Raw genomic sequence first — 23,776 nt, 5'->3', positions numbered from 1 at the left:
CTTCCACAAGTGCAAACGTTATCCTTGAGACCTGGAAAGATGTAAACAATGGCTTGTGAGCCTTTCTGAAGGATTTCCATTTCTTTGGGGAGTCAGCGGATGGGCAAGCTGAACAAAAGACCTGGAGCTCTGGCTTTGTAGCATAAATAGGGCTGGAAGATAACTTAGGATACAGAGATACATGTTACCATGGACAGATAGATTGTTATGTGACCCTGAAATGCATCTCCAAGCTTTATGATAACTTATGACTTTTTTTCCTGTGGTAAAAAGGAGGTAGTTCTTTCATTGCAGTGACTGTGGTGACAGTCAGCACAGAATGTCTGTCTCCTTACTTTCCAAACCCCTGGGTAAAAGACTAAAGCTACTTAGAAGTGAAACCTGAATATAGTACTTGTTGATACGCTGCTATTTTAGTAGTGTTGTAATATTAAATGTGTGAGATAATAGAGTCAATATGGTTTGATATGCAAAGGTGTTATTATTATTGTAATACTGGACAATAATACTGCTGCTCCATACTGCTTGATGCTGGCTGAAGCACGTAACTCTGTAGTGCATATGTTGTGAGACTTGTACCCTTAAATGCTCCTGACCAGTTCGGCTTTTTAAGGTGTTTTGGGTGCTTTTCAGTTTTGCCTCATTTGTTTTTTTTTGTATTACCTTGTTACAGATAGAGCTGAGAGTTGAGGTTTGGTAATGTAACAGCTTAAAGCAAACAAGGTGGATTAGACCTTAAAGCACTAAAGGAGATATTCAAAGGGCTATAATTCAAGATATCTTCTGCTGTTCTCCTGCAGTTCTAGGCTTGCATTTTGCAAAGTTTCTGATTCTGGCAGCTGTATGTGTATATTGAGCACTTTTGCAACAGCTTTTTCAGAAGGTGAATGGAAGTGTTCAGTTTTTCACTTTAACAAGGAGAAACCTATTTATGTGGTGTTGTTTGGTTGGATTTTTTTTTTTGGTGTTTTGTGTGTTTTGCTTTTTTTGTTGTTTGTTTTGTTCTAGAAGAAATAGTTGGACATAATTACACCTCCCCCCGTGAAGTCATAGTAAGTCAGATTTTGTTTCTGCTTTAGAGCTTTAGTGAGTCAGATTGCAATACTTGAATGTGTGTAAAAGTAAAGGAGCAAAGCAAAAAATAACTAATGTTATTTATGATTATAAATTACAATTTAGTCAGCTAAATTAGGTAATTAAAATCAGACACATGGGTGGAAAGCATGTTTGTGTTTAGGAAGGTTAAATACCCTAATTTATCACTCACTTCAGAATTTTCATAAAATGCATTTTTTCCCCAAATATCTTGGTTGAATATGGAAACTTTCATTACACCTGTCATTGCTAATGCCTACCTTTTATCCGCAAAACAATGCCATGCATCTTTATCATGGGTTTACTTGCTCTGTTGTTTGGACTAGTGCTTTATTTTTTTTTAACTTGTGAAATAGAGCGCTACTGTGGAGGAAAAAATAGTAACTACTATTTGTATAATATAATACAGCTTTAAGGTCTTCTGATTTCAGAGTGTATAATTTCTGTGTTTCCTCCCACCTTTCAAGGTGACTAATAAATTTATTTTTGGAACTTAGAATCATAAAGCACTACATAATTCAGCATAAAACTTACTGCCTGAAAGGGATGCAGAACTTTGTCTAAAATTCCAGTAACTAATAAGATGAAATGAAGTGGTTACTAAGCACATGCCCTTTGCATAAACATAAATGTCACCTCAAAACCTGTTTCTGCTTGGTCAGCTCTTCCTTTTTGGGGGAAGAAAAGTGAGTGTATTTGTTTGATAATTTTAAAAAAGGGAATGATGTCCCTGAAGTATAAGAATTTGTATTTCTGCAAAGTGTTTGTAATAACAGGATCACCTTCTGCAATGGTGCTCTAATTTAAACACGTATTTCTCACTTCTAATTACTGAGAATTGGAAGTAGTCTACAGCAAAATTGCCAACTTTAGGTGCCTTGGGTAATGTCACATGTAGTCACATCTAATTAAAAGGTATTATTATGGAAATTAGCTGTTGGACTGTATATCCTGAGGATCCTTTGTGATTGGAATATGAGTTTAATGATGTAAACTGTGAGGCTTAGAGGGCACTGCTGGAACCTGCAATTAGGTTTTGGAGACCGATTTACACACAGCACAACTTGTTAATTCTCTAGATAAATGTGTCACGATTCCCAAGTAGAGCATGGAATTGAACAATTTTTACTTGTCTCCTGGTGTTATTGAAACTGATGTCACTCTTCTGAGAACATCATCCTAGTGAATAGGATGAAACAGATTATTCACTATCTCACTTAAGCATGCCTGCTATTAGATTGTTCACGGGATCTGATTTCTTGAAAGAGTTTCTGTTAACAATCTTTCAATTAATGTTTAAAGGTTTTTATGACCACTTGAAGGAGGGAACTACCAAACTGTACTGTGGACCTTTAAATCATTGCAAATGGTCCCCTAATGATAACAGAGATTCCTATTTTAAATCCGTGAAATTGTTAATTTGTCTATCTTTACAGCTCTCTCTCTTACACTGATAATTCTAAGCAATTTAAAATCCAATTATTTTCAAAATATGACAGTAATTAGATTAGTGTTTTTACATGAACAGAACATGTAGCATAAAATTCATTTTGAGGGGTATTATTTTATAGTTACTTGATAACTTTATAGTTACTTGAAATAGAATTGAAACTACCATATTAAGTTTTTATGTCAATATGTGGAATGAGGAAAAGGGTTAACATTTAAAACAATCTTAAATGGAAAGCACATGTGACTTTTGTGTGTATGAAAAGCATTGAGAAAGCAGAAGTGAAGCCAGTAGTGCAAATTAATATAGTACAAATGGGAGGATTTCTGTCCTATTAGGTGAAGATAGAGTAATGCTGATTAAACAAATTGCTGTTTCTCTAAAGATCCAATGTTAATATTTATATAAACAACTGCAGATTTTATAAACAGTGAAAATGAGACCAGAAATTGGGGGGAACCCTAAACCCCAAATGCATTTCTCTTGAATATGTTTGACAAGGCATGGCTTTTGTCTCTGATCACTGATAAGGTCTCTACTTTGTTGTGTGTTCTTGTACCTCCTGGCTGCTGCGCCAGTCCCCAGTGTTGGCAGCTCCACAAGGAACATCAGCAGAGTGGAGCAAAAGCGACATTAAATGGTTGACACTGAGAGATGGCAGTAAATGAGATGGAAGCTAAATATATAGGTTTGTGTCATTCTAGCAGCTGGCTTAAGTCCTGCTGTTTGTTGCTTGGGTGTACTAGCCTTAAAAAGGAAGAGAATGCATTGTAGCACGAGGAAGAAAAAAACAGCTGGTGGCTTATCAGTCAGCATTAATGACAGAGAAGGTTAAAGAGTTTGGAAGGACAAACTTTGAAAGAGTGCTTTTATTAGTAACAAAATTCTTAATTTTATAAAAATAGTTTTATAAAACTAGTCTAAAACTTTGCAATTTGCCATGGCTCGTTCAGTGCAAAAAGAAATGAATACGTCACTTGCTGCCTGTAAATTTTAAAAATTAACTTTTTCAACTTTCGATTCAAACAGTTAGGTAATTTTACAGTAACATTCTTTTGATGTTTTCTTGTTCCTTAATGGTACTCTTTGGAAACATTTTGATACTTAAGTATCTTGCAATTTAATACTTAATTTAAAAGAAGAATATTTTTATAATAGATGAAAGCATGAATGTGCTTGAATGGTATCAACTTCATACATCTTAATCCACCCCTTTATTAGAATTGTAGAAAATGATCATGTGATTTAACTGCAATTTTGTACTTGATGCATTTTCAAAGTCGAAGTGAATGCTTGAAAACAGTGTTTAATCACTTGTAAGCCTCATATTATATATGTAACTTATAACTACATCAGTAGTTACATGCAGTAAAGCTGTTGGAATATAAGCTTGAAATGAGTCCAGTGCCTTAGTTGGAAGATTAATCCTGCTTGATGTTGTTTGCTGCTGCTTGTTGATTGACATTTCTATTGTTTCTTCTCAAGAACTTGTTTAGTTCTTGACCCCGAACTTGATTGTTTCTCCTGGCTTACAGCTGTCAGTTGGCCTAAAGAGAAGTGACGAGCAAAACTTTATTTCTGGCTCCTCAGCAGGCAAACTAGTCATGCACAAGCCTTTCTGTCCTCTCTTTCATGTCTATATCAGTGTCTGCGGTGGCGGGGCACCCAGGAGACAGTGCTGCCCTGGGTTTAATGGGTGAGAAGGGAAGGGCCCAGCCTTTCCCTGAGACAAACTGTGGGCTAAAGAGTTGGAAACTACTCCAGCCTAAAAGCCATTAGTGGAGAGAACTTTGCCATTTTTTGTTCTTAAATGTGAACAGGCTCCTTGTGCAGCAGCGTAATCTGACGTGGTGAGAAGAGAACAGGAAATTCCAGATCTTCTCCTCTTAGGAGAAGCTGGTATGTTCTGTTCCTTAAAGTTTGTTGGAGTGTTCGTAGAAGGGTGGTGCAGCCCAGGAGCTTAGTGACAGCTTTTAGAAGACTGCAACAATGATACATAAATCTCATGTGTCTTAATGTTAAGAGCTTGAGTGTCAAACCCATTTTCACAGGGGGGCACCTCAGCCTTGCAGTTGCCTTCAAAGGGCTGAGTGTAATTTTAGTAGTGTATAAATATAGGAGTAGTTACATTTATACAGTCCTAAAATTACATTCGGCCCTTTGAAGGCAACCGCAAGGCTGATGTGGCACCCGGCAACAGTGAGTTTGACACCCCTGGTTAAAAGCATTGTGTTTTTTTTCTTCCCATGATAGGAGAAGTTTGTCCTTGTTACAGTGGTACTATCAGAATAGTTTTCTATAATACCAGTTTAAGATGGCGTTGCATTAATTTATTGTCTTTGTATGTGTTTCTCTCTTCTACAGGGAATACCAAAATAGGTACCTGAAAGTTCAGGTGGACTATATGTAGCATGCTGATGCACCAGATGTCATTTTCAGGCCTTGTATAAACAAGATTACAGAGATTTCGAGCTTCTTTGCTCAGGGAATTTGATGTATTGTGTTAAGTCATATTAACTTTTTTATATGCCTCTGTATAGAGAGGTTTATGGCTGTGGAGCTATATAGTAATCTGAAAATCTTCTCTTGCGTTTAGTACATGATACCATTTATGAAGTGCTGGTTACCTTTCGTGTTAGCAGAGCAGCCCTTTGTGGATCTCCGTTTTCAATTCTGTAAGCTTTTTAGGTCAATGCAAATATTACCTATGTGATACATTATATAAAAATATCAGAATGTCAGCAAAATTGTAGCTAATTTAATACACTTGCCTTTATTACTTTTAGTTATCTAATGCAAGCGCTGATTGTTTATACTATTAGCTTTGTTTTCCAAGTGCTTATTTAATTCTGTACAGTAAATACAGAAACACATAGCTTTTCTAGTTTTGTGTTAGAGATCAGTAAATTAAGCGTTATTCTTAAATTGCTTCTCTCAAACTTTGTAGTCCATTTATCTGACTTCGGCTGCTTCTATTTAAAGCAACTTAAGCAGTGCAGCTTCTGCAGTCTTTTAAAGTTTCTAGACTCTTTGACAATAAAAATGGTGGCAGTAAATCATTTTCACACACAAAAAAAGTAGGTCTTCCTTTTGGTTTCTTTGGATTGATTTCTAGTTTCCCTCTGAACATTGTGTTGTCAAATGATGAAGTTAAGTGATGGCGATGTAATTTTCCTACAGAGAAAGGAAAAAAAATGCTTATGCAATCCTAGGAGAGTAAAACTCTTCAATTATTGCTTAATTTTAAATTAAATGGTTTACAGTTTAGGTTAATTTTTAGGAAGTAATTGAATATTGGTTAGATGTGGTAATTCTTCAAATGCAGTAGGTTAGTATATTTGTTGTGGTATGCTGTTAGAGAGAATGACCTTCAAATTAGTCAAAAAATTTGTGAATAAATGATGTTAGCTCTTTAGCAGCTAATTTGGCAAAATAATGCCCTTGAAATTCAAGCTACTTTCTGTGTGTTAACTTTTGTTTTGCACTTTTGATAATACATGTATGCATTTTTTTAAAACAAAGTGGAATCTTCTGCTTGGAGGAGCTGAAAATAGGTTTTCTGGGAAGACTGTTATGTTTTGTGGTTGAATATGTGGATGAAACTTAGGTTGGTACACTGCTAGACAAGAATAGAAATATATTTTGAAGATTTTGATTTTTTTTTGGATGCACATACATGAATTATTATATTCTGAATTCTTATGACTGCATTTTGATAACAAGTTTGGATAGAGACATAGTTCAAACAGATAACAAAGGAAACTATGTTGGCTTCTCAAGGTTTTAATGCATTCAGTTAACCAGGCTGAGGCACTGCTGAGGCTGTTCTATCATGTGCATTAGAATTTTTGTGCTCAAATGTAGCTGTTAATTAGATTTCTAGCGATCATGATAACATTTTATTTTTAAAAAAAAATGAAATCTGAAATGAAACGCCAAGTATTTAATCTGAATGCTTGATTATTTATTCAGGTGCTCTTATAAAATGCAAGTTAAGAATTTGGAGAAAAAGGTAGTATACTTCAGTGTGTTACCTTAAGAACAAAAAAAAATAAATCTGTGCTCTGGATTTTTTTTTTCCCTCTTTAATAAAAAAAGCTCTATTACCATTACTGAAATGGCCTGGAAAGCTAGCTTGATTTTTTTTTTTTTTTTTTTTTTTTTTTGGTTTTTTTTTTCTTCCTTTTTAAATCGGTCTGATCCATTGTATTTACATGGGGTTTGTAAAGCTGTTTTTCAGTTAAACAAGCACTCAAAGCCTTCAGCAGAGGTTATTAGAGGTGAATAATGTGGATTTAAAGGATTTAGTAATTCATTCTAAATCCCAGCTATACTTTTAAATGCATTTTATTTTTTGCTTTTTTTTTAAAGTAGCATTTTAAGCATTAGGATGCAGTCTGCTGACTAAATCACATAATCTGGCTTGTCTAATTTGCAGTTGCAGCAATGAGAAAAAGATTCTGAACTTTTTGAATGATCAGCAGTGACTTATACTCTGCTCAGAAACTAATATAAATAATATGGTAATTGGCAAGCCAACTCTAGCAATAAAAGTAACCTTGCAGAGTGGTTGTGTCTTTAAATGGAGAAAGTAGATATTTTTATTTTAAGATGGTTATATTCTTTTATGTTCCTGTGCTGTCGTGGGGCTTTAACTGTACAGTGCTGCTTCATAAAAAAAATTCAGAGTTTTTTTTTGTAGTAAGCAATATATTTATTGAAATCAATTGCCCAGTTAGAACATCAGGGGTTTTTTATCTGAAATTAACATGGTGTGCTGTTTATTTTGTCATACATATTTTGAAACAGCTTTGAATTTGTTAAATAATGTTATGTTCCTGGAATATAGATACTAGCAAAGAGAACTTTTTAGTGGAGTAGGGCTCAGGGTTGCCCTTTGGAAAATATACTACTTGTGATTCTTGTAACGAATAGAATTACTTTTTAAAATTGAAAATGAAACATCTAAATAGAGAAAAATCCTAATTTTTAGTATTAAAGAATCCTAAAAGTTCTTATTGTTGGTACCACCTCTTTTAATGTTACTCAGAGAACTTCACTAGTAAGAAACAGTGACAATAAATGAGCAGTTCTTAAGCTACACCGAATTGTTTATTATGGTAATCCACCCTTGAAGTAATGAAATCATGTATTGCTGATGTCCAAGAGGGAAGGCTACAGTTCTTAATCTCTCAGGGAGAACAGGGTGTTACTGTTCATCACTGATTCTTTACTGTCTTATTATTAAAACCTTACTGGACAACCTAGATCTGTATCCACATTTCTTATTAAAAGACTGTGGTCTGTTTATTGGCAAGGTGTGTTTGCTAAGTGACCAACAAATGCTGAATATTATGCTCAGTTTTGGTCAGTGAACTGACTTACACATATGTGTTTTCATTCAAGAGTTTTCAATTTGGAACATAATGTTAACTATTCAGTGTCTGAATTGTACTGGTGCTATTTTACTAGCTCCCTAAATGAGGTGACGTAGAGGTTAAACAGCATGGAGGAGGACTGACAAATGCATGCCATGCAACATAAATATCCCACCTGGTACACAGAACCAAGGTTTAAGGTGTTCTTCCCTGCCCCAAATAGTGCTCTCTAGTGAGCTTGAAAAACTTCCTGGAGATGTTTCTACTTTCCAGAGATCCCATAGAATCTATACTGTTGCAGTTGATTTAAGGAGTTGTGCTTATTTAAAAAAAAAAAATCTAATTTAGAGGAACTTAAAATGTTACTGCTACAATAACTGCACTGTGTAATACCTAGGGTAAATGTAGACTTGGGAAATAGCAGTAGCTGTAGGTATTTGTATGGAGAGAACTCATTTAGTATTTGTTAGCAGCTGATTTTTTCATTGTAGCATCTGAGACATGTAATATGCAAAACCTCTGCACTAATGTGTTATTTTCATATTCCTCTACATGCTGATATTTTTGTATAATATCACAGACTTCAAACCACTGAATGTTGACTTTGTTCTCCTGCTGCAAAAATAATATATGTTTTAGTAATATATTACAATTAAGTTCGTATCCTTTATTTTTGCATTAATAAATATTTTACTTACAGAAGTTTTTGAACTAGACTAAGCTTGTCTCACTCCCACAATAGTTATCAGTTCTTGTCTGTAACAAGATGATTTACTGTCTGACTTTGATGTTGAAAAATGCTTATGGTAACTGAACTAGGAACCAAAAAAATCTCCATAATCTAGGATAAGAAAAGTATAAAATGAGCTAAATAAAGATGGAGACAGTCTCAGTGAATTACATATGCGCTGAAAATAATGCTTGGCCATTTAATAAACTGAGAGGAAGAAAAATCTTTTCATCATCTCCTTTCTTCACCAGTGATAAAGATTTTGCTGTTTCCTTTGTGACAACTCAAATTTTGGAGAACTTGAGCTACTTTAAATTTTTTTAGCTGTAACATGATCCTTTTATTGTATGTCAGGGATTAAGTTTCTCACACTTGGAGTAATCTCAAAGGTATGTCAAGTGGTGTGCTAGAGGTTTTTATTTTGTTTATCTGGGACAAAAGTACCTAACTGCAATTGTGATGGTTCCTGACTTTCTGGGGGTTGATATTCTGTGTGTTGTTCTCTAATACCTTGATGGTTTTATTTTTGTGTTTAAGTGATGAAGAGATTCCCTCATGATAACTTACATGGGTAACATTCTTACAGCACAGCATTTCTAATGTACTACTTCACTTCATGGTTTAAATGGTTCAATAGTTCTCAGCTTTGATTATAGTATTAGAATGGTGTATGTCAGATAAACCCAGCAGATCTAAGTGGATATATTTGACATAAGCAGATTATATGTGTCGTGTTGGTATTCACTACACATGTACTCTGGCATTTATTTGGTTATTTCACTTAGAAAGCATGCTGTATTAAGGGAAGGAGGGAATGTTTCTCATGCATTGTTGTCTGCAGCCTCTCTTTTATTACCAGTAGGTGATTTTGGAAGAGACTTCAGGAAAAAACTTCACTCTTGTGTCTTGCAGTCTTAACAGTTACCTGAAGGTAGCTTGTATGTAAAAATTGACTTCTGTATGGAGTTACTGTTGTGTGTGTTTACTGTGTTGACAATGATAATGCCATCTGCTTTGTCAGCCTCCTCTCCCTCTAAAATCTCATCACGTAGCCTGTTGTTCTTAACTATGCAAAACAGTTGCCAAATTCTACTAGAACATATGTAATCCTCAAAATACAGGCTGATGCAGTTAATGGACAATTTCAGAATTATTTTATTCTTGAAACGTTATACTTCTCCCACTTGATTCCTTAAATGTGTACAAGTGGCTGTGTATGTAAACTTTTAATTCTTTGTTTTCACTTAACCTGTGGTGTGGTCACTGAGTAAGCTGTGTATATGATGCACTTGTTTTTATTTGATAGTGGTTTGTACTACTGCTCTTTAACAAAGACTGTATAGCTGTTTTCTTTTGTGATGAACGTGGTGTTGGATCACAGGAAATACTTAATAAAGCATGAAATATATCTGAAATTTTCTATTCATGGAAAAGGAGACTTTTGATTTCCCTAATCATCACCTATCAAAAATCTAGTGGTATCAGCTTCTATACTGGATGAGGTAGTGTCAATTGTTTGAAACATTTCAAGACAATATTTTGACTGAAAAAATTAGGAGGGGGGGAGCTGTCAATGGGAACTGAAAAACCATGTATTTCATCAATTCCTGTTGTTGTCTTACTGTCGGTGGCAAATTTATTCATGGTCATTATGAGTAAAGAAAAAAAATAATTTAGGTGTACATGTTAGTTCTCTTAAAAGTATGTCTGTATTTGTTTATATGTATGTATATAAATACATATCACTACAGCTGCTCTTGTTTAAACAAACAAACCACAACAATGACCAAAAAACCCCACCAAAATTGAGACCAAACAAAACACTGAAGATACTTTGTGATGAAGTTGTCATTGTTAAAATGGGAATTTGGTCAAGATACATTAATTTAGTAAATATTGGAAAATATTACTGCTAGAAGACATATTCAGTGTAACATAGGGTAAATTGCCCATTGAAGTTATTTCTATTCTCCTAAAAAATGTCTCAGATTAAATGGCTGAGAAAGTAGTCTCAAAGCTACATATCTGTAATACTATTCTACAAGTTTTGTTTTCTATATTTAAATATCAAAGTACCTAACTAAAAGTATACAATCTTAACTTATTAAGGCTTCATATGTTATATTTTGTTTTCAGTACCTTAAGTGGTTTTACGCTTGTTTCAAGTTACTGTGTATAAAATGTACTAAGCTATTTATTGTATCTAATGAACATCTAAGCTAAGACTTTTCTTGGTTTCCTGAAGTTGAAATAGACTTCAAGAATAGCTTGTCTTAGCTTTTTTCCAATGATAAGTAACTAGCCCTGCAAATTGAAAGTATAGTAAATCACTGGAACATTTATGAATAAGATGGTAGAATAAATTAGTTTTTAATTGAGCAAAATAATTGTTTAAGCAAATGCAGATGCTTATGTTCTTTCCTGCTAGATCTGGGTATTTTAATCAAATCATTTTTTTCAAATTCTTCTCCAGTAATGAAAGAATTCAGATAAGTTAGATCTAGCTATATCTTACTCTCAGTTTTCAAAGGAATACACAAAATGTAAAAGGGACAATTGATAATAGTGTGAAATGTAGCACTACTGGCCTCCCTCAAGTTCCTCAGATTTTAAGTTGCACAGAAAGTTTCTTAAGCACTGTATTTCTCGTAACACTGTAAAAATCAGACACACTTTGCAGCCTCTTATTAATCAGTACCTTGGAGTCTTTAGTATAGTTCATTCTTATTTTCCTTTATTACTTGTGTTCTGGGTGTAGTGACTGGTGAGACATAGAAGACTGTAAAAAAAAAAAACCACCTGGTCTGCCCGGGAAGCAGTTGTTTAATGCGTGGGGAATGTAAGCTCTATCAGGGAGTTTCTGATCCAATGGGCTTGTTAGGTAGGACACCAGGCAGAAGTTCTGTCAGCTCTTGGGAGCGTTAGTCGCTTCAGACTGATGATTAATATCCCTGAGTAGGTACAAACATTAGGATTTAGAACAACTTTTTTCCTAATCATTTGTTTCTGCCTAAACACCTTTAACAAAAATCCTTGTGTACCGAATCTCCCAACGTATGCTGTCTCTTTTCTTAGGAATGTGTATTTTGAACATCTTCTCAAAGAAAGGCAGAATGTATTACTACAGGATTTTGCTCATGTGTATTTTGTACATGCTGGAAACTTCAAGCTTGTATGGTTAACAGACTAAGGGAATGGGAGTGACAATGCAGAGGGGCAGTCAGAGGGGGAGAGCCACATGGTGGAAATTGTTGGAACTTTGGCAAAAAAAACTTTGAGCACTTGAGCTCCGCTAGATACTCTAATTCTTTGGTTTTTATGAATATTGGTATTGTTGTATACATCCTGATTCCATCCATTGTTCCTAAAATGTAAAGGCTTATAGGTGGTTCATAGGATGCTTTTGTGTTTACGCATGTCATAAACATGTTCTTCTGGAGGTTGTTTCCCGAGTTCTAATTTTGAGTTTGTATAGGAAGATTTGAAAACATGAAAATAAAACTGAGTTCAGCTCTTCTTAAAAAAATGAGGAAAGTAATTGTGAAATACCACATGCCAAAATGTTAGATATATAAAAATATATTAAGTATAGGGATACATTAACTGATGGGAAAGGAGAGATTAACTTGATGAAGGAAAATTAAGTATTTGATTACTTTTTCTGTATTGTTGATGTAGAGGCAGTTAATCTTAGAATGGGTCACTTGAGCTTAATTTTTAACATACTCTTTAACATATTCTGTATCTAATTCCAGCATGTGCAAGGTTGGATACATTCCGAGCAATGCAGTCTTAAATTGGTCAAACTGATTTGTGAACCACTGCTGTTTATTTTCTAGCAATTCCCTAAGGCTAAGATGGATCCCAGAGGATTACGTAAGTGCAGAGTGAGAAAAGCTATAAGAAATAAGGGGAAATATTCCTAGCTTGGGTGCTGTTAGAACAAGCAGTATTCCTGAACACAGGTGTGTTATTTGTAGGGAAACACAAGGGGACGAGGAGTGTGACTGGGTGAGGCTGTGGGACAAAGAGCCTGAAGAATCTTGAGCTAAACATGATAAAAACGCTCTTTTTAATTTCTCAGTTATGTCTGGTTCTGATAGTACTGTCTGATAATCTAGCTGGCCTGGCAGGTAAGTGAAGTGATAGCTGCTGATGGAGCTGGACTCTGATAAAACTTCTGAGACTGTGCAACTAGAAGACTTTGTCTACACTGTGTTCCTGAGTTGTGGTCTACTGGTCACTACTCTCTCTACCCGGTCCCTTCATGAAGGACTCAGAATTGGTTTTTCCTATGGAGTTCTCAGCTAAGACTTTGAGATGGTTGGCTGAGGAACTGAATATTGACAGTGATCCATTGGCACTAAAACTTGTGAATAATTTGTTAAAGCAGTAATTGGCTTAAACTATGATAATTAATTATGGATGTCTCAGTTAAGACTGCACTTCTGGTGGGATCCTGTAGAGTTCTCCTTCAGCTTGGATCTCTAACACACTCAAGAATTACTTGTTTAGTGGGATAGAAAGTACGCTTAGAAAACAATTAAGCCATGCCAAGTGCTTTTAAAGATGGAATTAAAATTCAAAACTGTCCTGAAACTAATGTGCCTGCAGTCAACAGTGTGGAATTCATTACACAAGCATAAAGCAATATGTTGTTGTAGAGAGGTGTAAAAGTTACACATGAATACAAAACTGGGGAAAAATGGCAAGTCAGAGTTTGATGGAGAAGAGTATCTGGGGTCAACAAATGTTGAATCAAATGTAAGAGCTGAATTTTTAGGGGAGCGAAAGAAGCAGTTGGGATGTGTTAATAGCAGTGCAGTTTGTAAGTAGAAGTATTGCCTTGTCCAAGCATCCTGCTTTAAGAAGTGAACAAATTGGAGGGCCCAAGAGAGGTAATAAGGGTCAGAGTATTAAAAAGAACACCTATCAGAAAAATTTCAGGGTACTAATCGTACATTTTGGAAAGAAAAGACAGGGGGTTGAGCTACCTTGGAACAATTTATGAAGGCTCTTTATAAGAAGAATATTCTGGCTTAACATTTAACAGAACTTGTTGCAGTTTAGGTCAGCAATTTCTCAACTAGAAGCCACAAATCTAAACAGTACTCAGATAACATGAATAAAGTTGCAAGTTTGAAAGTAATACAAATGCCTGATTTTTTTCCTTAGTATCATAAGTTGTTATATTTACATTTTTTAATCCAAATCATCTTTTCTTAGAATTTGATTATTCTTTAACTCGTGATCCAAATTAAGAAAAATAGCAGCCTCTTAAAATTTATTAGGAGATAGAGGATGTCATGATAGTCACTTTGCGTGTTGGTTACAGGAGTGGTCTAGAGTCAGGTTCACAATATTATTTTACTTTTAACAGTGGGTGGAATGGGGTAGATTATCTAAGAATTTATTGTGCAGGAAGTGTGGTTGTGGAGAAAGGCAAGTAAGATGGCATTTGTGTAAGACAGGGGTATTACTTTGGTATTAAGCATTAAATGGGTAACAAATGCAGGATTTTGATAATGTTTCAGGGTTGAACTTTATAACTTGTAGCTGCTTCATTGCTTTATCCAGTCTTAGTGAATCTTCCTTCCTTTCCTATGGTTCTCAGTCTGTGTATGCATTCACAAGTGCCTTCAATATTTTTTTTTTTTTTTTTTTTGCCTTGACAGTTGATTCAGGCTTCATAACATCTTTGTTTTTTGAGCTTAGAATACTAAATAATTTTGGGAATGTATCTTCCCGGTGAACAGTTAAGCTATTGTGAAACATGATTATTTTTGTTGAAGAGCTTTAATTTGCTTGTGTTCATAATATCTCCTCACTCCTAAATAATTTCTGGTCTTTTGAGTTTTATAAGGATTTAAAATATGTTGAGTTGTTGAATTTTAATTAACTGAGCAAATGAGACCTGACAACTTCTTCATAATTCCATTGAATAGCTTTGTTTACCAGGATCTAAAATATCCGGACTTCTCTCCCTTATGCAGAGTTTCTGTTCTCTTAATATATTTTTTGAATTTAATCTTCAGTCTGGAATTTCTAGGTTTATGTATCCTTTGAGCCTGATGTTTCATCTTTGCACTGTAGTCACACAATACTGCTTTATGTTTTTCATGCTATCTTCAGTTAGTGGTTTTTTTATTTATGTCACAATTTCCAGAATATGTGATTGAAAATAATGAAAGGGAAAAAATCTTGGAGTATGACTAGGAAATAATGTTATGGATGGCTAAATGGCAACATTACTGTGTTAAGCATAGGCAGGGGGTTGTCTGCTGATATTGAAGTTATCCAACTAAACATGAAATACTTGCTCTATTTGTTTTATTCTGTGATACGCGTGCAGAACTGAGTAAAGGATACAACTTACCTAAAAGTGAAACATGCTTTTGTCATGTGTCTGTATATACATATATTATATAATGTATAGATACGTATACATTATATATATGGCAAACACTCTAGTTTCCTAAAATGTTTCCCATGAAAGCTAAAGTGAATACGTAACAAGCATCAGTTGTTTATTTTTTTCTGAAGGAAATGCTGTGGCAGCAGTCAATAAAGAAGATAAGCCCACCGGAACAACCCAAAAGGGTGCAAAAGAGTGTTTTCTGTAGACTCTGTAGCTGTAGGCAGGGAGCACACGAGCAGTGGGCCTGGGGGCCTCTCCTGAAGACCTTGTGCCATTAAGGCATCAGTCCTACCACATGGATGATGTGTGTGTGTCTGGTTGTGCATCCAGAACCTGTGTATTTCCATGATGTGATACACATTATTGGCATCAAATTAGCATGTCTGATGATATTAGTGGAGAGGGAGGGAGGGTGGTGTGTGGTTTCTGTAAGAGCTCATATGGCTTAAAGAGGAGGAAATTAGGACTCCCGATGCCCTAGACTACCAGATGTTCAGCTTCAAAACCTATTTTCACCTGAAACCTGTATCCCCCAAAGTAGAGGTCACATAGGTACCCTGTATATGAAAATAGCTCTTAAATTAATCTTTAACCTTAGGTATTTAGTGTAGTGTTCCAAACTGATAAACAATTGTTTTTTAGAGACAGAAATACATACATCTTGTTAAATTAATTTTGTTTACATGCTCTAATAGACGTTTTTTTTTTTCCAGTTTAACTTTGTTGGAAGAATCCTTGGGCCAAGAGGACTAACAGCTAAACAGCTTGAGGCAGAAACAGGATGCAAGATAATGGTCCGAGGGAAGGGCTCAATGAGGGACAAAAAGAAGGTAAGCTCTTGAAATGTAGTGTAGTTTCAGATACATAGTTTTATTCCTAACAGAGGGTAAGCTCATGTCTCTCTTATTTGTTGTGTTCTTCTATATGTTTTTTCATCATCATGTTTTTTACAGACTTAGTAAATAACACAAACTACGCTAAAGAAATTAAATGTGCATGCTCCATAATAGGAGTCTAACTAGCAATTATAAAGTATTCTTCAGTAATAGCTAACTTCTAATTGTGTCATGTTTCACAAGGTAAAGGTAAAAATTGAAGTTAAATGTATTTTTCTGAGGAAGAGCTGTTAACCTTAAAGGTGTTGTTAATAACTTTCTTGTATTGAAATACCAAAGTAGTGATTTGTGCAAGTGGTGTGGGTTGGAAAAAATGTTTCATGTGTTTCTGGAAGTGAATTTTGTCTGAGTGAACCAAGAAGCACTGTGCTTCTGGATTTGTTTTGTGTTCAGGTGGAGTTGTAATGTAATTACAGCTGTTCATTGCCCTGTCCTGTAATATACATGCTCTGCCCATAGAAACAGGGAAGCTACACTTCTCAAGATAGAGCCATCCTGAATGTCCAGTTCCTCTGGTGGTAACTCCTGGAAGTAATTTATTTTTGCAGGTTTATTTTCTAGCTATTTCTCTCCACCTGTGCTTAGTACTGCTAAAGTTGCACCAGTATCTCCGCTGAAGTTTCGAAATGTGCACTTAACAGTATTCTTTTCCTCTTTGTTCCCATAAGTATTATTTATTTTGGTTCTTTCTGTAGAAAACCCCTTCTTTATCTGATCAGCTACACAATACCTTCTATCAATACATATTTAACAAGTAAGAATTAAAATAGAAAGCTAATGTCTACCCATTTAAAAATTTCAGACTTCCCAGGGGTTATGACTGTGTTGCTTTCAAACTTCATTTGATTCCTCTTGTTTTCGAAATCTGCTGTAATACTGTGACCACCCTTTCTCTTATTCTACCTGTAGCTATTGTGGATGTTTAGATTGCTAGCTATTGAGCAAAGATCTATTCTAAACCTAGGAAGTTTTTAGCTGTCTTCGTTTTGTAAAAGTGAGAGGGTGAAATTGTCTTAAATGATTGATTTATGAAGGTTTATTTTTTTGAATGCATTATAGTTTGTCCTGAATTTCTTCTGCCTCTTGGCTGGGCAGACATCTAGCATATGAGTCCTACTGTTATGGGGTTTTAAACTGTAAATGGGTAAACAGAACTTGTAGATATTTTTGTATAGGATTTTGAAATACTGATCTCCTGTAACTGGGTGGGGGGGATGGGTAGGAGATGTTTAAATTTCTTGAGTATTAAAACTTCAGCATGTTTCACCCAACATACCAAATTAGATGCGATAATTTGAAGCAAAGCATGTGCTTGCTAATATGCAAACAATTTTAATTACATAGCTTTGCTTGTAACTATTAATAGTAGTCAATTTTTTACATGTTCTGTTATTGTTAAAAAAAAAAAAGATACTGTGGAGCAGGAGATTTACTGAAAATATTTATTCCCTTGAAGAGTTCGCAAACTTCACCTAGTTTTTGTAAAAGACGACTATTCAATCTGTTCTTGAAAGCTAGCGGGTTTTGGCTGGTAGATTAATGAGATGTTAAGGCTTCTGATTACATGTGTAACAAAGTAAATATTAATTTTGTGGAATATACTAAAATGTAGTTTGCAACGAATGAATTCTCCAACTATGATTTCTGAAGAGAAGTACCGATATCTTAGAATGAGTACTGAAAAGTTTAGTCACCTTTTTTGCTGTTTAAACGTAGTTTTAAAAAGACGTATTTTTATCAATAATACCGTTCTTTCCTTGATTTGTGAGCAGACTTTAAATTCATTGCTGCTCCCTCTTTGTTTTAGGAATGGTAATTCTAGGTCAGGACAGCTCATCAGGAGTTAGGTTATGTAACTCTTTTCTGAATAAAAATGTTAGTTCTGGTTCATTTATGTTCATAGGTATCATGAGCTAAAACATTTAGGCATCTATTCTTCAGAAGGCTTGTAGGTACAGATTGAGGCCCCAAGCTTAATGGTCCAGAAATAATGTCTCGCTGTTAGTAGTGAATGTATGTATATTTAAGATGGTCGTTAACAGTGGTGCTCTCATACCTCCTCAAAAGTTTTGTAGATTGGCTTTGCTGTGTGGAAAAGCACACTTAGTTGTGTTAGCTATATTTGCAAATAGCTACTGTAGTATAAAAAGGGAGAAGGAAGAAAACCTTCATCTGAGGACTCTTTTCTTTCTTTTTATTTTTTTTTTTTTCCTGAAGACACCCATTCTCCTGTAAGTGTTTCATTTGCAGACCCTTTCATATAAAGCACTTAGAAGAGTAATGATTATTTCAGATTTCAGGAAATTGCTGTGTGTTCCCTGGCCCACATGTCATAATCCCCCTGCTCCATCTCTTCCTTGTCCTGCTTGTTCGTATAAGCCTGAACAGAAAGCAAGGTGGCCCAATGAGTTTCACATGGGGTATGGTAGCCATTTCTCAGGGTGTGACTAACTACATTTTTGTTACAGCCTTCTTTCTTTTAATGCTTTTTATATGAGGTCACCCTGAAGTTATGTTTGGCTACTGCAGCATTTTTGTTCCTGTGCTATCAGCGGGGCAGGCACTTAAACACCACCGGCTGGTGTAGTACATGTGTATGCACCAGGTCCTTTGTTACTGTCAGCTAGGATAAACACGTTCTCTACCATTTTGATGGTCACCAGCATGTGTTCTGACCTATCTGTTCAACACTCATGTAGGTATTGGCATTTGTGAAATGTCTGTTAGAGAATCACAGAATGGTGGAAGTGGCTTCTGGAGATTTTCTAATATCCTTCCTCAAGTAGGGTCACCTAGGACAGGTTGTCTAGATTGCTGTTAGGTTTAGTGCCTACGACCTCCCCTCACTGTGCTTCAGAACCTGTCCTCTCCTGTGGGGAGCCATCTCTCCAGATAGCTTGGGCAGGTTTACTGTCTGGGGAAGCAATATTTTTGGATTCATTTCCCCCACTCTCCTCAAGTTTTCTTTTTTCCAGTCATTCAAAGAAGAATAGGCAGTGTGAATTACCGGAGTTTCGTCTTCAAGAAAAAAATGTAGAGGAGCTGAGACCTTCCGGGTACAAATCACCTTCTTTTTTTTTCTTTTTTTTTTTTTTTTTTTTTGAAGTTTGGTAAGGGAGGAAATGTTGTCTTCAACAAGGACAAGTTCTGTATGGCAGATCAGCTGTAACTTCATACACATTGAAAGCCACAGAACGATCCAGTCAGCACTTTAATGCCCATTACATCGTCTAAGTTGTCTGTTTGATATATTTGGAAAACAGAGTTCTTAACCATTGATGATTTCATGAGATAATACTACAGTTAGTGTTGAATATTGTGTTGAATATTAGATAATTTAATATATTTGAGTAATATAATAGTATATTTGAATACCAAATATTACAATATTGGTTGTAAACCAGTGTTGAGTACGAAATAATTTTCTTGATAAAATCCGTTCCTAATCTTTCTATAGCTCTTTTGCTTTCCTGAGTTGACTGGTATTAGTAGTTTAGCTTTTTCAGACGGGACTTTTTGTTGCTATACCATTGTTGCTACAGTAAGAAGATTTTAATAATAATTTATTATGGTGCAGTTTGTGTTGCTTCCCAATAAGATGTTTCTTCTAAAAATAAAAATATGGAAGCCATATTTGGGACATGGTGACCACAGACTGTACACTTCTTGCTATTGGCTCTCGCCTCTTTTCCCGATAAATTATACTTACAGATGAACTCCATAGTCTTGCAGTGCAAGATGACCAGCTTCCTTGGCAGTCAGTACCTTTTATGATAACCACCTTTTATTTTCTCCAGGGACTCTTCTCTTTGCAGGTTCTACCTCAAAATGCTAATGCACATCAAAGTGTAAAATACAGAAGTAATAAATAGCATTCTTGCATGGAAGGTTAGGTTACCCTTACCTTTCATCTAGGGTTAACATTATTTAGAAAAGTGAGTATTCAAGTTTTTTCCAGTTTTTTACTGGATTGCTCTGAAATGCAGCTTAATTTGTATGTATATTTTTGTAAGTACAATGTGAGAAGGAATTAATTACTAAACCAGTGTCAAACTGTAATGTGACAGCTGTATGGTACTAAATACCATCACCTGAAGTAAACTGTCCATCAGCTTTTTTCCTTCCTACCTTGGTAGTGGTTGCAGAATCCAAGAGATAATACAAAGACTGACATGCTGAAAAACAAACCATCCAGATTTGCTCTGTAGAAAATTTTGCTCCAGTTCATCATGCCTATGAACAGAAGTAATGAATTGGAAAACTTTGTCACATGGCCAAATCACTTGAACTAGCATCAAATCTTGAAACTTGCTGACAGATTTCCCCCAGAAAGCAAGGGGTTCCTCAAATCATTTGTATCTGAGCCTCAGCTGGTAATCTGAATGTCTCTCTAGGCAGCTTTAGACAAATTTAAAATCAAAACCTTAATTACTGAGAATATTGTGATTAGAGCCTGGAGGTACTTGAAGATGATTATTGAGGAGGGGAGAGAGGTTGCAGGCATTCATCAAAAGCTAATGAATGTGTGACTTTATTAGGACCAAGACATTTTTTGCTTAGTCTGAGTGCACTTCTCATTTGGTAGTGAGGAAAACTAGCTATTTTCGCACCAATCAAAGAATCCTACTTTAAAAAAGGGAAGACTGTCTGATGATGGATGAGCAAAACATTGTTTTTTGTCATTTCCCTTGTCTTACATGAATTCTGTAAAACGCTGACACACCCATAGGGAGTCACATCTCTGATCTTGAACACTTTGATTGCCATTGTCTCACTTAGAGGGACATGAAGCTTTATGGCATCAGGCTGCTGGCTTCTGGCAGTCTTGCTCAACTACATTGTTTTTTCCTATTTCTTTTTGTCAAGAATCTTCTCTAGAACAATGTGTGAGGAGGGGGCATCATTTGTTTTTACTTCACGAGGAAGCATCTCATTATGATACGCAGAACTTTTTTTCCTGTAATTGGTTATTTGAAAGAGAAAGGCACACAGCTATGCAGTTCTAAATTTGAAAAACGCAGTGCCTTCATGCACTGCAACAGCTTCAAATCTGTTGGATCTTGCTACATATTAGGTCATTTGAATTGGTTTGTGATTCCTGACCTACAGCTTCCTCGTTCCTACATGACTTTTCACCTCACAAGCAGAAATTACTTAAGGTTTCGTTAAAGTCAAGCTCTCCATTACCAGCTGTCTTGACCTTTGGCTGGTGCAGAGTTATCACAGTAAATAGATAATTCCATTTATTTGGACTCTCCAGTGTGGTGTGGTTTTTTTATAGTAAGGCTAAAAAGAAATTAAAAAGTTATCCTTGGTACCTATGCAAAACCTGAGGAAAAGGTTAGGGTGGAAAGATTTAACTGTCTTGTGATCAGGATATTTTACAATGTCTATATGCTGTATAGCATTGAAATATTATATATTTGTAATATTTTAATACCTTTTAGTCTCTGAAATGCTGTCAGATGCACTTTGATTTTGAGTGGAAAGTCTTAACAAATATTGAGTTTAGCTTATAAAGTAGAGTTACTGACATTAAATAATATGTACCTCGTACTGCATCTTGTTAAACAAGCCCTACTATTGCTACCCTAATTATAGAATGCTCAACTTTCACATTCAGTGAAAAGTACTATGTGTGAACAAATAACAAAGCTATGGTGCTGAAACATATGTTGAAATGGAATATATTTAGTATATGGTAGCAAATGATAAAGTTGTTCTTTGTTTTGGAATGAAGGGGTTGACCATCACTCTTCTTGTCTTCTGGGAATAAATTGCATGGCTCAGGCCTGTTGCCTCGTCAGTCTCCCTCTACACACAAGCATGCTGCTGCTGCTGCTGTTTGACAATTTGATCTATCTGTTTTGAGAAATCATGGCCACAGTTTGGAATAGCAATTTAAAATTAATTCTGTAACTAGTTGAAAAGGCAGGGTTTGAATATTTGTTAGTAACATTAGGAATAACAGGAAAAAAAAAAACCAACTTTTAAGTCGTTGGGGATGTTGGCATGTGAAAGTGAAAAGCGACTACATAGAAATAATACATCACCAGACTGTCTGTCCTCTTAACACACACACACACACGCACGCACGCACGCACGCACGCATGCCTAACGTCCCTTTCTGACAAAACCCATGGGGTTTCTGGAGGTGAGATGCTTACTTCTACATGTAGGACTATAACTATCAGTATCCCTTGTTCAATAACCATCATTAAGGATACTGTTTGTTAAAGTGAATTGACTTTTACTTACCAGAAACTTGCTGGCTGAGGTAGTGTGGAGTGGCAGTTCAGCATGCTGGATCTCATGGATGATGTTTTGTTAACTTCCGTTGCACATGAAAGCTGCAACTTGTCTGTTTGAGAGGCTGCCAAACGGATGGTTATGTTCACTGGTAACTGCTGTCAGCTTCTGTGACTACTCATTAAAAGTCATTTTATGAGCAGACTGCTCAGCTGAGATTGAGATACTACCTGTATGGCATGTTCCTGAATCTACTGCATTCAGGTTATAAACTTTTAATAGAGAATTACTTAAGGCATTCAGAATGCAGTATTTAAGGAACAATTAAGTTCATTGTCTAGCATCTTCTACAGTTACATTTCCACTAAACACACTTTCTCATACGTATGCATGCCTGTGTTAAATTTGATTTCTCAAAATGATCCATCAAACTTGGGAGGCATTCTTCATACTTGTTTTTTAATCACTGTAGTAGTTGGCCTTTTATTTTTAAACTAACTTCAAACAAAAAAGTCGTATTCATATAAAGGTACTGCTGAGCTTAGGTATTCAGCATATCATAACTACCATCTTAATATACAGTGCAGAATGTACCTTATTAAGCTGTATGCGGATTCAGATGTAGCTGTGTGGTGAAGAAAAATCCTTTAGGTTAGAATCCAAGCACATTTAAGAATATACTTGGCGGTTGATACCGCTTTTCCTTCCTAGAGGGTTCATTGTAAAACATAAGATGTAATGCAAATAATTTTGGCTCCTTGTAAGGTAGTATTTTTTTCAGTAGTGAGTACTTAAGATAGGTTTTTCTGATTTTTAATATCTTTATTGCATTTGTAACAACTTATTTTGAATGCAGGAGGTTATAAAGCTGGACATCATCATTATTATTATTAATAATAATAATATTTTAATATTTGCTGAAGTTATATCCCTAGTGTTCTGGGAGCAGTGACCCTTTGAAGAGATTAAGAATTTACACTATTAGCTAATAGTGTAAAAAGAAAAAGAAAAATTCCTTGTGGTAAGTTACTGGTTAAATTACAAAACTAAATGCTAAAGGCTGACTGGTAGAAACTGTGCTTCAGGAAATCCAAAAGGCAGCAGTGTGGAAGGTAACTGATGTTATTTTTTTAATTACCTCTGACTGAAAGCTTTTAAGCCTGTTTATGGGGATTTTGTAGTCCAGAGTCTCTAGAGTATCATTATTGCAATCTTACCTGCATACATCTTTTCTTTAAGTAAAAAATGGTCAGTTAACATTGACAATAGTGAAGAATACAGTGTAGGCACAATTAGCTTAGTTATGTATGGGTCTGTGAATTTTACAAGGGAATATTTTCCTGAACATTTATATAAGATTTGACAAATACTTCCGATTTGAAGTAATTTATTGCAAAAGGCTTTTCACTTAACAGTCTGAGGAATGCTCTTTCAAGAGCAGAATGATTTTATTTTGAAGAACAGAAAAGTTTAGGTGCCTTAGGGCCTTAAGAATTACTGCAAAGCAATATTAGTCTCTCAGAAAATATTACTGAGATGTGTCTGATGCAATGCATCAGA

General features: G+C 35.4%; 1 protein-coding gene across 9 annotated transcripts in view; it reads left to right on the top strand.

The window, feature by feature from the left end:
- The window catches only part of QKI (QKI, KH domain containing RNA binding), a 158,406-nt gene that overhangs the window by 46,924 nt on the left and 87,706 nt on the right, over positions 1–23,776 (top strand). For all 9 annotated transcript variants that reach the window (XR_011738335.1, XR_010651084.2, XM_071806364.1 and 6 more), the window contains exon 3: positions 15,785–15,901. Coding sequence is in view for 7 of the 9 variants with exons in the window: in XM_071806364.1 (XP_071662465.1) it covers positions 15,785–15,901 (117 nt within the window). In the remaining 2 variants the exon portion in view is untranslated. The remainder of the gene's footprint in view (positions 1–15,784; positions 15,902–23,776) is intronic.

This window comes from Patagioenas fasciata, chromosome 3 (assembly GCF_037038585.1).
Source record: "Patagioenas fasciata isolate bPatFas1 chromosome 3, bPatFas1.hap1, whole genome shotgun sequence".
NCBI classification, from domain to species: Eukaryota; Metazoa; Chordata; class Aves; order Columbiformes; family Columbidae; genus Patagioenas; species Patagioenas fasciata.
The sequence above is the reverse complement of the archived record's forward strand: the minus strand, read 5'-3'. Positions and strand labels throughout refer to the sequence as shown.